Source organism: Sciurus carolinensis, chromosome 11 (assembly GCF_902686445.1).
Source record: "Sciurus carolinensis chromosome 11, mSciCar1.2, whole genome shotgun sequence".
NCBI classification, from domain to species: Eukaryota; Metazoa; Chordata; class Mammalia; order Rodentia; family Sciuridae; genus Sciurus; species Sciurus carolinensis.
The window spans coordinates 64,810,372-64,823,616 of NC_062223.1; the positions used below are offsets into that span (position 1 = coordinate 64,810,372).

At 31.9% G+C, this 13,245-nt stretch overlaps 1 protein-coding gene across 1 annotated transcript in view; it reads right to left on the bottom strand.

The window, feature by feature from the left end:
- Positions 1 to 13,245, bottom strand: part of Usp47 (ubiquitin specific peptidase 47) — a 97,105-nt gene that overhangs the window by 20,997 nt on the left and 62,863 nt on the right. The window contains 6 exon segments of the mRNA XM_047567660.1: positions 1,721 to 1,825; positions 2,692 to 2,804; positions 4,964 to 5,019; positions 5,571 to 5,647; positions 6,071 to 6,202; positions 11,023 to 11,190. Coding sequence (XP_047423616.1) covers positions 1,721 to 1,825; positions 2,692 to 2,804; positions 4,964 to 5,019; positions 5,571 to 5,647; positions 6,071 to 6,202; positions 11,023 to 11,190 — 651 coding nt within the window.

Consider the following 13,245-nt stretch of genomic DNA (forward strand, 5'->3'; position numbering starts at 1 on the left):
ATTCATCAACCCCCATCCCCAGAGAGGAAGCTCTATTTGGGGTATATAAGATTGACTTCTCTTTTGTTTGCTTCTTTCCTTCCTACTTTCAAGATAGTTTTTTTCTTCCTGCATTCAAAACAGATGGAATATCAACTACCATAACTTCTATATCACTGATTGACCTTACTATGTAAAACTGTTTTGTTGTTAAGACATTTTTTTCCACTTTAGTCTAATTTGGTTTTACCACTGTTTTGCAGTAATGATCCTTAAGTCCAATACCGGTTTAAAGGTTTTCACTACAATGAGGTAAATCCAGAGTCATCCATTCATCTTACTGTTTGTTCCTTCACTTATTCACTTACATACCCTCTCAATTTGGACTCTCCTATATACCTGGTAAGTGTATTAGAAATGTAACAGTGAGCAAAACCAGAATGGTATTCACCCTTAAAGTCTAGAGAAGAACAGTAATAATTAATTAAAATAGCTACACAACAAAATGTAAAATTTCAACACTGGTAAGTGCTATATAAGACCAGGTACATAGTACAAACAGTTCTTAAATTTAATATGCCTAAGAATCACTTGTGATACTTGTCTAAAATGTATTATTCCCAAGCTCAAACATAAAATTCTGATTCATTTGTATAAATTAGCATTTTAATAACAACATTATTTTTATTGTGATTCTGGTACAGGCTGTGCTGGTTCACACTTTGAGAAACAGTGTTAGCTCTCTTGTGAGCTATTTTTAGTTGTCTAACTGATCGTATAAATGAAATATACAAAATGATAAAGTATGTAATTTTTTCTCTAGGTAATGAATGCCTAATTTTAGTTAAGTTCTATTCAGTTTTGAAGAAAAAGGGAAATTTTTCATTTGTCAAGAACCACTAATGATATTTGGAATGATCTGGTGAAAGAGTGCTTCTTAATTTGCCTTTTCAACCCTTCTAGTAACTTTGGTAATTCTTAGAACAAAATGCAATATCATTCTACAAAGTCTCTATAATTTATTTTTAGTCTATGTTCTAATTCAAGATAACATAAAAACAATACTCCTTTTTTCTGTTTCTTGAACATGCCAAGCACTGCTTTACCTCAGAGCTTTATGTATGCTGTCCTCTCTACTTGAAATATTGTTCCCCAAGTTTCCCTAGCCTGGTTAAGGTCTTAGAATAAATTACTTCAATATACTACTGATTTAGTTTATAGCATCTAAAAAATAAAATCAATGCAAATTGGGATTTAAAAACTACTTTTTCTAATGTATTATATACTCCATGAGGGCAGTAATCATATCTTCATTCTAGTATCTCTAATACCTCATATAGTAGTTACTTAATAAATATCTACTAAATGACTGAAAAGAACAAATAAATATTTTGTTTCTAATTCTAATTAACTGGCTTTCAGAGTGAGGAAATTTTTTTTGGTGGTGGTACTGGGGATTGAACCCAGGTCATGTGCTTGTGATGCAAGCACTCTACCGAGTTATATCCCCAGTCCTCAGAGTGAGGAAATTCTCAAAATCAGCCAAGTATATGTTCCAAAGAAGATTAAGAGACAAGTGAATTAACAGGCTGTTGAATTTATTGTAAGAGTTTATATTATTATTAACTATAATGAAAATTTGGGTTATATAACTTGATCAATAATTAAATGCTATGAATAGTAAATAACAATTATTTAAAATGCAAAATACAAAAAGATAAATAAATGCAATTAAACATACCTTATAAGCCATTTCTACTGCTTCCTTTAATGTCTTGTCCTTATGAACCTCCAATTTATTTTCCATCATTACTTGTTTTATAGGATGTGAACAAAATAATTTTATCTAGAAAATGTAAAATATCATTAACTTAGGAGGTCAAGAGTCAAGGTTTAATTCTTTTGTAGATAGTATTTTTCCTAATTGTCAAAATACTGTCATTTAAAAGAAAATCTAAATCTAATTGGGCTCGTTCTCTTTATAACTATACTTTTCACTAATTGTTAGTGACTATGTATTTTTTTTTTTTTCACTCTAGAGACAGGGTCTTGCTGAGTTCTTTAGAGCCTTGCTAAATTGTTGAGACTGGTCTTGAACTTGCACTCCTCCTGCTTCAACCTCCCAAGTCACTGGGATTACAAGTGTATGCCACTGTGCCCAGCTGAGACTGTCTTAAAAGAATTAAAAAAGTTAATTTTAAACAACTCTATGCTTCTTTCTAAGCATATATCATAATTTATGTAATCATTCCCCTAATGATAAAAGTTCGGGTTGTTTCCAATTTTCCTCTATGATAAATGTTCAAGGTGTTTCCAATTTCGGAAAATACTGAGATGAATATGCTTCCAGTCAAGAAATATCCTTTTATTAGGTAATATTTCTATAAGAAAAATTACATAAAAGAATATGAATTTGCTTAAGGTTTTTTGATAAATACTACTCATTTTCTATTCAGAAAGGTTTTAACAATTGAGTATCAGGATATGAGAATGCCTACCTCACTGCAGCTTTACCAGGACCAAGCGCTATCACCATGTTACTGGGTTTATGTATCAAATAAAATCAATTTTAGTTCTGTAGTAAAGCTGGTACATTACTTAATGATCAAGATTGCATAACTGTCTACAGAATCAATCCAATGAGTTAGTTATGAGAATAGAAGGAAATTTAAATAACACTTCTCAGTTAAAAGTAAATCGATGGAATCTAACCTTGCACGTATTACGTTCAATTTCTCGTTGCCTCTTCTCTTGTTCTTCCAATTCTCTCTCTCTCTGCACCAAGTTTTTAATATGTTCTGGGTATTCATCCACTTCTAGAAATTCTATCAGTAATAAAAACAGGGTAAAACCATGTCACTGAAATTGGGATTCTTTTATTCATGCTGTTCTACTATGCTCCCTGGCATATCCTGTTACTCTGTACTCACAGAAATATATTTCAGTTACATTCTTTTCTCAGCTTGGAACATGGGATTCTTCTAGGCAAAGATGAAGAGGTATTCCTAGTCAGGTCTCATATTTTAAAAAGCCATATATTCATCGAAAATGGCTTCTGACTCCAGGAGACCTTAAGTATGTAGACTATGTAGAGTAAAAAAGTTCTCTAAAACTCAAAAACAAAACCATTTCTGATATCAAATTATGCCATCACCATCACATTGTGTGACTGTGGGCAAGTTTACTTCTCCAGACTCAGGTTTCTTTAGCTTATTCATAGTCTCTACCCTATACAATTAATGACGGGGATAAAATAAAATTTGATAAATGCTACTGCTATTGTAGTATTTGCTACTACTACCAATGCTACTTGTTATTTATTCTGCAATAATATTATCTTTTCTTTGTTCCTGAAGTAATCTTTCAGTTGCTTTCTAACCAAACAAGGCTGGCTGAATGACCAAACTGAAAACTTCATCTATTACATTCCTCTCTGCATACTGTAATTTGAACAAAAAAAAAAAAAAAAAAAAAAAGTGACTCTCATTTCTGAAGCTACTTTTAACCAGTTAAAAGAAAAGAGTACATGCAAAATATTATCAAGACCTACATACAAGTTATTATTATTATTTTGCAGTGCTAGGGATTGAACCCAGGGCTTTGACTGAGCTATATCCCCAGTCCCATATGAATTATTTTTAAGAAAGCTTTTAATGATTTTAACTTCACATGTGACTCAAAGTAATACAAGTAACAATATGACATTTAAGACATAATTTAATAGAGTCAATGGGTGGCATTAAATGGAACTGATATAAAAAGGATCATGTCTCTGTGAAAGGTAAAAATGCAACGGTTTCAGATATGAGTTACAAATTAAAAATTATTCACTAAATATCATACAGCGCCCTCTGGTGCGTTACAACAAAACCAGAGGTTGGGAGTAAAGGCTGGGTCTGCACAGGACACAAAATTTACAATCCTGTGTCTATATTAAATTATTAACAGTTACTGTATAACAGCTCCTAGAATATACTTTTGGTAAAAAATGATTAAGTTCTGAGTCCTCTATCAACTGACTCCACAATCTGATGAAAGTTTACAAAAACATGAACAAAAACATTATAATGTTAACAAGTTACTACTAATATGGTAGTTTTCTGAACAAAAAAGTATGTTGAAGTCAAAGACAGTGATTTATGTTTTTAATTACAAAATGAATGTGGGCAAACACACCATCTCTACATGTTCACACACAATCCTATTAACAATTCTGCATGAATCAGTCAAAATCAGCAAGAAAAAACAAGAACTGTAATTTTAAAAGCCATTATTACCAAAAAGTAAAAATAAAATATGCTTAATATTTAGGATTATTTCTGGGATTCTTACTAAAATTAAAATGTAATAAAGGATTTATATAAGATTCATATAAACTTACTTGCTTTTAATAAAATACCATAGATATTTAACTCTAGTTCCTAAAATGTTTCTAGTGTTTCAGGTTTTGGAAGGACCCCATTCAAAGTATTATTTACATACTAACACACCCCAAAGTCTTGAAATTGAAGAAAATAATGGCTACATTTGAGTTTTTATTGCATGCCAGATATGATGCTAAATTCCTAAAATGTTATTTCATTTTTATAACAACCATAAAAAATACTAGTATTAACCCATTTTACAGATGTGTAAAGAAAGAGAATGGTTCAGTAACTTGCTCGAGGACATGCAGCTGGTGAGTTTTGATGGCTATACAGGGCTGGGATTATTATCACTATACCTAAGTGCACATAATTCAACTTACTCCAAATAAATATCCAATGTATTTAAGGAATAATAAGTGTTACTTGTTTCTTAGTGTACTAAAAAACATTTCAACCTTTTCCCAAGTTTTTTACCACTAAATTTGTAAGTCTTGTAATTCTTTCAAGTATTAAAAAATCCAACTGTTCTATCATTTAAAAATGGTTATGTGGGTTTGCAAAACTTAAACAAATTTATACTAAAATCAAAATAAAATCAAATAACTAAGTTAACATACTTGCATTTCTTGTTGGATCCTTCAGTCTATAAATCAGCATATATGCATTTGTGGAACTAGTAGAAACAAAAAAAGATTAACAGGGACAAAAAGTAAAGATTCCATTTTCAAGCAACAAATATTCATTTAAAATTGTGGGTTTTTAAATTTCAAATAATCACAAAGCCACACCACTGTTCAGATATATTAAAGTTTAAAATATTCCAGAAAGAAGAAAATCTACATTTTTTTAAAATGACACATGTATGGAAAAATTCTTTATCTCCTCTTGGTAACACAGCAAAATGTTCAACAAAGCCATGTACTGACAAGAGAATTGTCAGAAATCAGCACATTTTTTCCTGGAAGGGGCCGGAAATAAAACCCCTTAGGCTTTGTAGGTCAGATGGTCTGTTGCAACTACTCAATTTTATTCTTGTAGTGTGAAAGCAACAATACAACATATATAAACATAAGACTATGTCAGTATTCTAATAAAACTTTATTTCCAAAATCGAGACAGACTGGATTTGGCCCATATATGGTTTGCATCATGGGGGTTAATATCTGAGGATAAAAAACACAGAGAAGCTAGAATTAATTCAAACTTATAAACACTAAAAATTACCTTGCAAAAGCACTGGAATAATATCCTCTGCTTCCTGAAGATCCACCATGTGTTTTCTTAATGTCTTCTTGTGTTATCTAAAAAGTTGTTATATTGTTTTGTAAAATCTATGGCACCACTAAATTAAGGCCAATATGTAATCCAAACTTTTAACTACAGGTCTAAATGCTATACAAGATCCTGAAAATGGACTACAAAGATACTAATTCAAAAAAATGTAATGATAATTAGTGGCTGCTTACCAGCCAGTCAGTTCCAGTGTTCCTAATGACACAAGAAGGAGCACATATGAGGGCTTAGGGCAAGAGGAAAATTGATAGTCTATCTTGGGAAACATTCACCAAGATAAACAAAGAACTACGATAAGCAAAAGCAAGAAATTCACTGAAAACGAAAGACTTATTTTGAAGTGGATCATGAGAAACATCACTATACAGACACTTCCATTTTATATAAACTCTACTCCTGCCTTTCGGTAATCTGAAAGGACACCTCCTTACCCGGCTAACATGTTGATCATTGAAGCTGTACCACTGCTCATCACTGAATGACTTTATACAAGCATAATAATGACCACCAGCAGCACTCCCCGAATGAACCATAACAGAGAAGAGCTCATAGATCAAGGAATTCTGAGGAGAAAAAAACAAAAGTAATTCAGAGGAGAGGAAAACCACGAACCCTTATTTGACTATTTCCTATTCTCTATTAACATAAAACAAAGTACCATGTGAGTTGTCCTACTTATTATAGGTTAATTTTTCTCTAAGATAAAATTAAAATGATAAGTCACCAAAAACTTTTATATATCACAAGTTTCGGGCTGGGGAGATAGCTCAGTCAGTAGAGTGCTTGCCTTGCAAGCACAAGGCCCTGGGTTCGATTCCCCAGCACCCCAAAAAAAAAAAAATATATATCACAAGTTTCACTCAGAGTATTTCTTCACATTTCAATTTTGCGATAACCTTTGGAACTATATCTATCTATAAATATTAATTTACACAAAAACTAAAGAACTACATCCTGAAATTTTGAAGCACAAGCTAAGTGCAACACTTTTTTTAAACATGCACAGTGAACATCAAGAAATCTCATATGAAATAGTTTTTTTATTCAAATAAGATTCTATTTCCCTTACAAAAGAGCTGAGAGTTGTAATTATTTGCAACATCTTCTAATGTACTTATGTAATATCTGTGATAGAATGATCTGTTAATCTGATATCTCTCCCTTATGTTAAGAATGAATCCTGAATTCTACTGTATCTATAATAAATTAAAACTATTTCTTAATAATGTCTTCTTTGGTAAACAATTCTTCACTGGAATGAAATAGGCTATTGTTGAAGTTGTTTCTGAAAGAAAATTGGAATAAAAAGATTTATTTTAAAAAGAGGTGATTTACAAATGAATTGTCTCATATTTATGGTTATCTTTTCTTTCAGCAGCTGGGATACTTTACAGGTCCTAAGACAGCTGGAGATACTAGAGATCTTGCAGACCATTAATTCTATTACAAAAAGGACAGGGAAGAAGATGGAAATAAAAAGAATGTAAGAAGGTTAAAAAGGCAGTTTGATAAGAGAAGATTCCCCAGTTACTGCCAAACAAGTTTTTTTAAATGTTCTTTTTAGATATACATGACAGCAGAGTGTATTTTGACATATTATACATACATAGAGTATAACTTATTCTAATTAGGATCCCATTCTTGTGGATGTACATGATTTGGAGTTTCACTGGTTGTATATCCATATAGGAACACAGAAAAGTTATGTCTGATTCTACTATCTTTCCCATTCCTATCCTCCCCTCCCTTCCCTGTATTCAATTTCTATTCTTCTGTGTCTCCCACCTTATTGCTTGTTATTTATTAATTCCCCTCCCCTTTCTCCTTTCCCCTTTCCCTCTTTTTCTTCTTCTTACGCAGTGCTGGGAATTGAACCCTGGCCTCACACATGAGGCAAACGCTCTACCACTGAGCTGTTAAAGCCTCAGCCCTTCCTTTAATTATTTAGGTAAAGGCATTTGTGCCTCTGAGAAGTCTCATAACATTCAATATATCTTAAATAACTTTGAACTGACTGTAATTATTAATATTGAAGTTTCTAGAACAAATTCTGAATATGTCTGAAAACTTCCTTCTGTAGCTAAATTTTATTTCTAAAACTAAGATTAGTCATAGGTTTCCGAATTTACCTGCAATTCAGAATTTGTTTCTAAAGCATTGAACAACTTATAAAATTTACAACTATACTATCAAAGTGTTTTGAATTAGTAAATAAATATGTAGTTTATCATCATAAGTTTTTCACACATCAGATCTTTTAAAAATTACCTTTTGAAATTGTGAAGAAACAGATTAAAATAACCTTAAAGAAAGTGAGATGACAGACAAACTCTGGATGTGTTTGAATGATATGAAAAATATTTTATGATATGGAGACACCCTGTATTTTTAAAAGGCTGCATCTATACATTTTAAAAGTTTCATTATAATTAGCAAAGCCAAAATATAATTATCTCCTTGGAAAATTCTGAAGGTAGAAAATTCTAGATTACAAAGGTAGACTGAATCACCTTCCAAATCAGAATTACATAAACATACTTATCAGAAACAAGATACCACATCATAAACAAACATGTACAAACATAAACATATCACAAACAATACATAAACATAAACAAAATAAGTCTATATGAAAGAGGGTTCTCAAGAGCAGCAATTTTAGTTCCAAATCAAAAATTGATTGCTAAGAGATAGAAAACGGATTAAGAGTGACTTTATCCAAATGTAGAATGGTAATTTGTAAATAAAATTACATAAAAACATATCCTATTATTCTATTTTAATACCATTATCAAAATAATACATTGCTCTAAAATAAAAAGGGCATAAATCTTCAAACACAGTATTGGCAAACAAATTTACAAATGTCTAGATCTGGGTAGGACAACAGTAAAGACCTAGTCCAAATTCCTCCAAAATGTGCTAACAGAGAGGCACAGAGACTAAATGATTTGCCCAAAAGTGATACAACTTGTTAATGGCAATGTCAGAACTAAAGCCTGGGATTCTTTGAACTTCTCACACTCAGGTCCAATAGTGAACATTTTAGGCTTTGTGGGTCATACGGTGTTTGCTACAACTATTCAGTTCTGTTAGGGCACTATACCAGACAGAGACAATATATAAACAATGGGAATGGCTTGTTCCAATAAAACTTTACTCACAAAATAGGGAGCACCAAGCAACAGAGTTGAAGTTCAGAAAACACCAAGCAGGATAAATTACCCTTCCCTCACCAAAAAAAAAAATAAATAAAAACCACAAAAAACTTTTCACATTTAGTCTTATCATATTCAAACTTCATAAAACCAAGACTTTTCAAGGGAGTCAGAGGGAAGTAGCACCTTACCTACAGAGGTACCAAGATAAGTATTATAGAATACTTTTCATTATAAAGCATACAAGCAAGAAGAGAGGATAGTGAAATATTTCAAGTGTTTAAGAAAAAAAATCACCAGCAGACTAGAATTATATGTTCAGAGAAATAATTCTTCAAAAGTGAAAGAAAGTGGAAATCAGTTTAAAAAGGGAAAGCAGAAAATTCACAAACATAAGGAAATTAAAAAACAAAGAATCAAAAAGTCACATGAGAAATTAGAAAATATCTTGACACAAATGAAAACAAAACCACAATATATCAAAATGTATGGATGTGCAACTAGTAAGGAGACTGAATTACTTCATTGGTGAATTCTACCAAACATCTGAGGAAGGAATATACCAATTCTCTAAAATCACTTCCAAAAAGAGGGAACACTATGTAATTCTTTCTATAAGCCCAGCATTACTCAAACAAGATAAACATTTTACAAGAATGGAAAACTACACACCTATGTGTCTCATGAACACAAGTAAAAAATCTGTAAAATACTAGCAAATCAAATTCAACAATATCTAAAAATTACATATCATAACACAATTGGATTTGTTCCAGTTAAGCAAAACTGGTTCAATACTAGAACATTAAAGCAATTCAAGGAAAAGAATAACTACATAACTATCATATTAATGCAGAAAAACATTTGACAAAATCTAATCCCCCTTCCTGATAAAACAAACAAAAAAAACCTCTAAACAAACTAGGAATGAAGGTGAACCTCCTTAATATGACAAAGGATACCCACAAAAAATATGGAGCCACTATTAAACTTAATGGTAAGAGACAAAAAGTTCTCCTCCTAAAATAAGGAGGAAGGCAAGGATGTTGTCTCTCCCCACCTCTAGTTAGCACTATATTGGAAGTCCTACTGAGTACAGTAAGAAAAGAAAAAAGCGTACACTTTGGAAGGGAAGAAATTAAACTGCCTTTATTTGTCGATGACATGAGTATTCAGAAAAACAGGCCAATGACTGGATTGGGCTCTTGAACCATGGTTTGCCGACTTTTGCTATAATGCAATGTTCTTTATATTGTTATATCTGATTATTCATTATATAGCAATTCCTGCTTACCTACCTCTGTGCTGAATGAGGCAATTTTCAAAAGTAAATGGCAGTGGTGACAGTGGTGAGGATAATGGCCTTGATCTAATAACAGATCTGTTCTAGTAAAAACCCATTCTTAAATACTGTTCCCAAATCTCTATATTTAATATGACTGTAAGATTTGAGACTTCAAGTGATTATTCACACCACACATAAGACATTTTTATCTGTAATCCTCCCCTCAATAAAGCAGAATACATCAATGTGAAAGAAATGGTTTGATAAAATCTTCATTCACACAGCATAAAGAAAATCCTGTCTCAGAGATTATCCAGTTCTGTGGTTTTCATATTATAATCCATGGGATTATATAATTTTCCAAAAGTGCCTAAGGACTATTAGGGGAGAGTAGAGGAAGACTGAGAGCTCTGGCTTTCTGCTACCTCAAAAAGATCAATTCTGTCATTAACTCTTTCAAAAGTGTTCCTATGGCCAGGAATTTTCAAATCAACAGATCAAGTCCAACACTCATTTTGCTATGTAAGAAAACTCAGACGATACATAAGTTTGCTAACTCGCTGCAATGTTAAAGTTAGCGGTAGTTCTAGGATCTTGGTTTCCTGGTTGCTGGGCATCCTTTCTTTTTTTTTGTCGGGGGGCATAGTTTATAGATCAATCTCCCAGAAATTAATGTTCCTACCAATAAGTAGTTTTTTCGTAAGTTTAATTATGATCTTATATACAGGCACATATACATAGAAAACTAGTAACTTTAAGAAGTATATTATTATTCAAACAGCTACATAATTATAAAGAAACTCAGAGATTGTTTTCTCTTTTAAATAAAATACAAGGGGCTAGAGATATAGCTCTGTAGTAGAGAATCTGACTGGCATGCACAAGGCCCTGGGTTCAATCCCCGGCACTAAAAACAAAACACACAAACTATGAAAGGTACCTTTTCAAGTCCAGGTTTTGAAATCTTTTCAGTTCCACTATTGCTCTCAAGGCAGATTCCTTCATCAACACCATCATCATTGGAGAAATCATTGCTCATCTGATCACTATGACAACTACCTTCATTTTCTGCTCCACTATCAGTGCAACTTTCGGTCTGAGGAGATTTCTTAATAAAACAAAATTATCTTACAATTATAAGCCAAATAAATGAAAATATACTCATCAAAACTTTTTACCTACTTTCTAACATTTTCACATAATTTAATATATCCTTAGTAATAAAAGGATTTAAGTAAATTTCTCTTAAACTTTAAACAAGTAAAAAGGGCACTTTAATAGCATTTCTATCTTAAAATCTGAACAACAAATTAGTGATTTAGAATTCTATTAAACCCCATTATGTTTATCATTGCACAGTAACAACACAAAATTATCAATTCTTTCAGCACAATCCATAAAAGTAGATAACCTACGCTCCAAACTGAGATCCTTTTGTTTTCAAATCCCAAGAGAATATCTTCTCTTCTTTTGAACAAAAAGTCCAATTCAGTTTATCACTGCGTTAGGTGTTATAGATAATTAGAAACAAAAACAAGATATCATATCTATCCTCAGAACTTTATATTCTAGTGTACAGGAGGCAGAAATAACTTCTACGTTTTATGGTTTTAAAGAATCACATTCAAACAAATTCAACTGAAGAATTCTTAGAAATTCCCAAACAACCCTTTTCTTTAATATTTTATGGACACTCCTAAAAATGTTTTTATTTAAATAGTTTGAGAATTCTCTAAGATACAACTCCTGATATGTATAAGGCACTGCACAGAAGTTCTGGAATCAACCAAGCAATAAATAACAAACTTTTTTCCAAACAATTTTGTTGTAGGAACTGCACCAAGTGTGCAGTCTTTCTCCCTCAAGAAAGTCTGGTTCAAGGAAAAATGGTGGTGAAAACCAATTTCAGAAATTTAAGTCAAAAGAGATCATTCCTGAAACTCCTCCAACTAAGCCAAAATATATCTTTTCTCAAGAACTCTACTGAGAACTTCCTTATAAGAACCTATCAAACTTTATACCTAGGTTTCCTTCCCTTAGAAAAGATCTCCCTTTACAAGAAATACACTAGGCATAAACAGAAGATGGATCTAATACCCATCTATATGTAAGTAGAAATTCTACAAAGATAATATCACCTTTGAAAATTTAGCATATTTTTATGCTAATTTAAAAGTGTTGGAGATAATATTTTAAATTAAACCTTTGAAAAAGTTATCTGGCCATTGTTACCATTTAGTAAAAATCTACTTCATCTAAGGCATCATTGTAAAATAGCTATAAAAAAACAATTATTATCCTTACAGACAAGGAAAATGAGGCTCAGAAAAGTTATGTGAATTATCTAAGGTCAAGAAGCTAGGAAGAAGCAAGACAAGAATAAGAACTAACGTCTACTATTTTTTTTCTTTTTTCTCTTTGGTGGTACTGGAGATTGAACCCAGGGCCTCACACATGATAGGCAAGCACTCTACAACTGATCTCTATCTCCAGCCCTTTTTAAGTTTTATTTTGAGACAGGGTCTCACACTAAGCTATCCAGGCTGCTTGAACTTAAAATTCCCCTGCCTCAGTCTCCTGAGCAGCTAGGATTACAGGCTTTGAACTGACATCTAGCTAAGCCCAAAACATGTGCTCTTTTATACCACATTGCCTACTGGTGCTTATCAGTACTAAATAAAACTTGATAAATGTTTAAAATTATTTTTGAGCTCCTAGGAAAAGGCATTTTTATAAATATAGCAATCAATTCAGGAAAAAAATGTTTCATGGTAGTTTTGAGACTAAAAAAAAGATTTAATCACTCTGAACCACTATGCTAAATGATCATAAATATTTCATAAAATAAAATCAGAAGAGTTTTGAAAAGAATAGAGTAAGAGAATATACATCTTTTACTGAATAAGGCTAGAGGAATTCTGGGAGATCAATGAGTAGAAAGAAATTGAGTAGAAAAGAATTGAGTAGAAAAGAAATGATGATCATTTCATGTGTATGGCCAAGTCCCATAATCAACCTATTTAAAGTTTACAACAGCTAATTAAAAAAGAAAAACAGAGCACAATGCATTTCATATCTTTTTAACCAATTAAGAGCTAGTAAACCTTAAGTGAGAATACCTCAGATACTCTGTTTAATACAAGAAATTAAGTTCATGCCATTT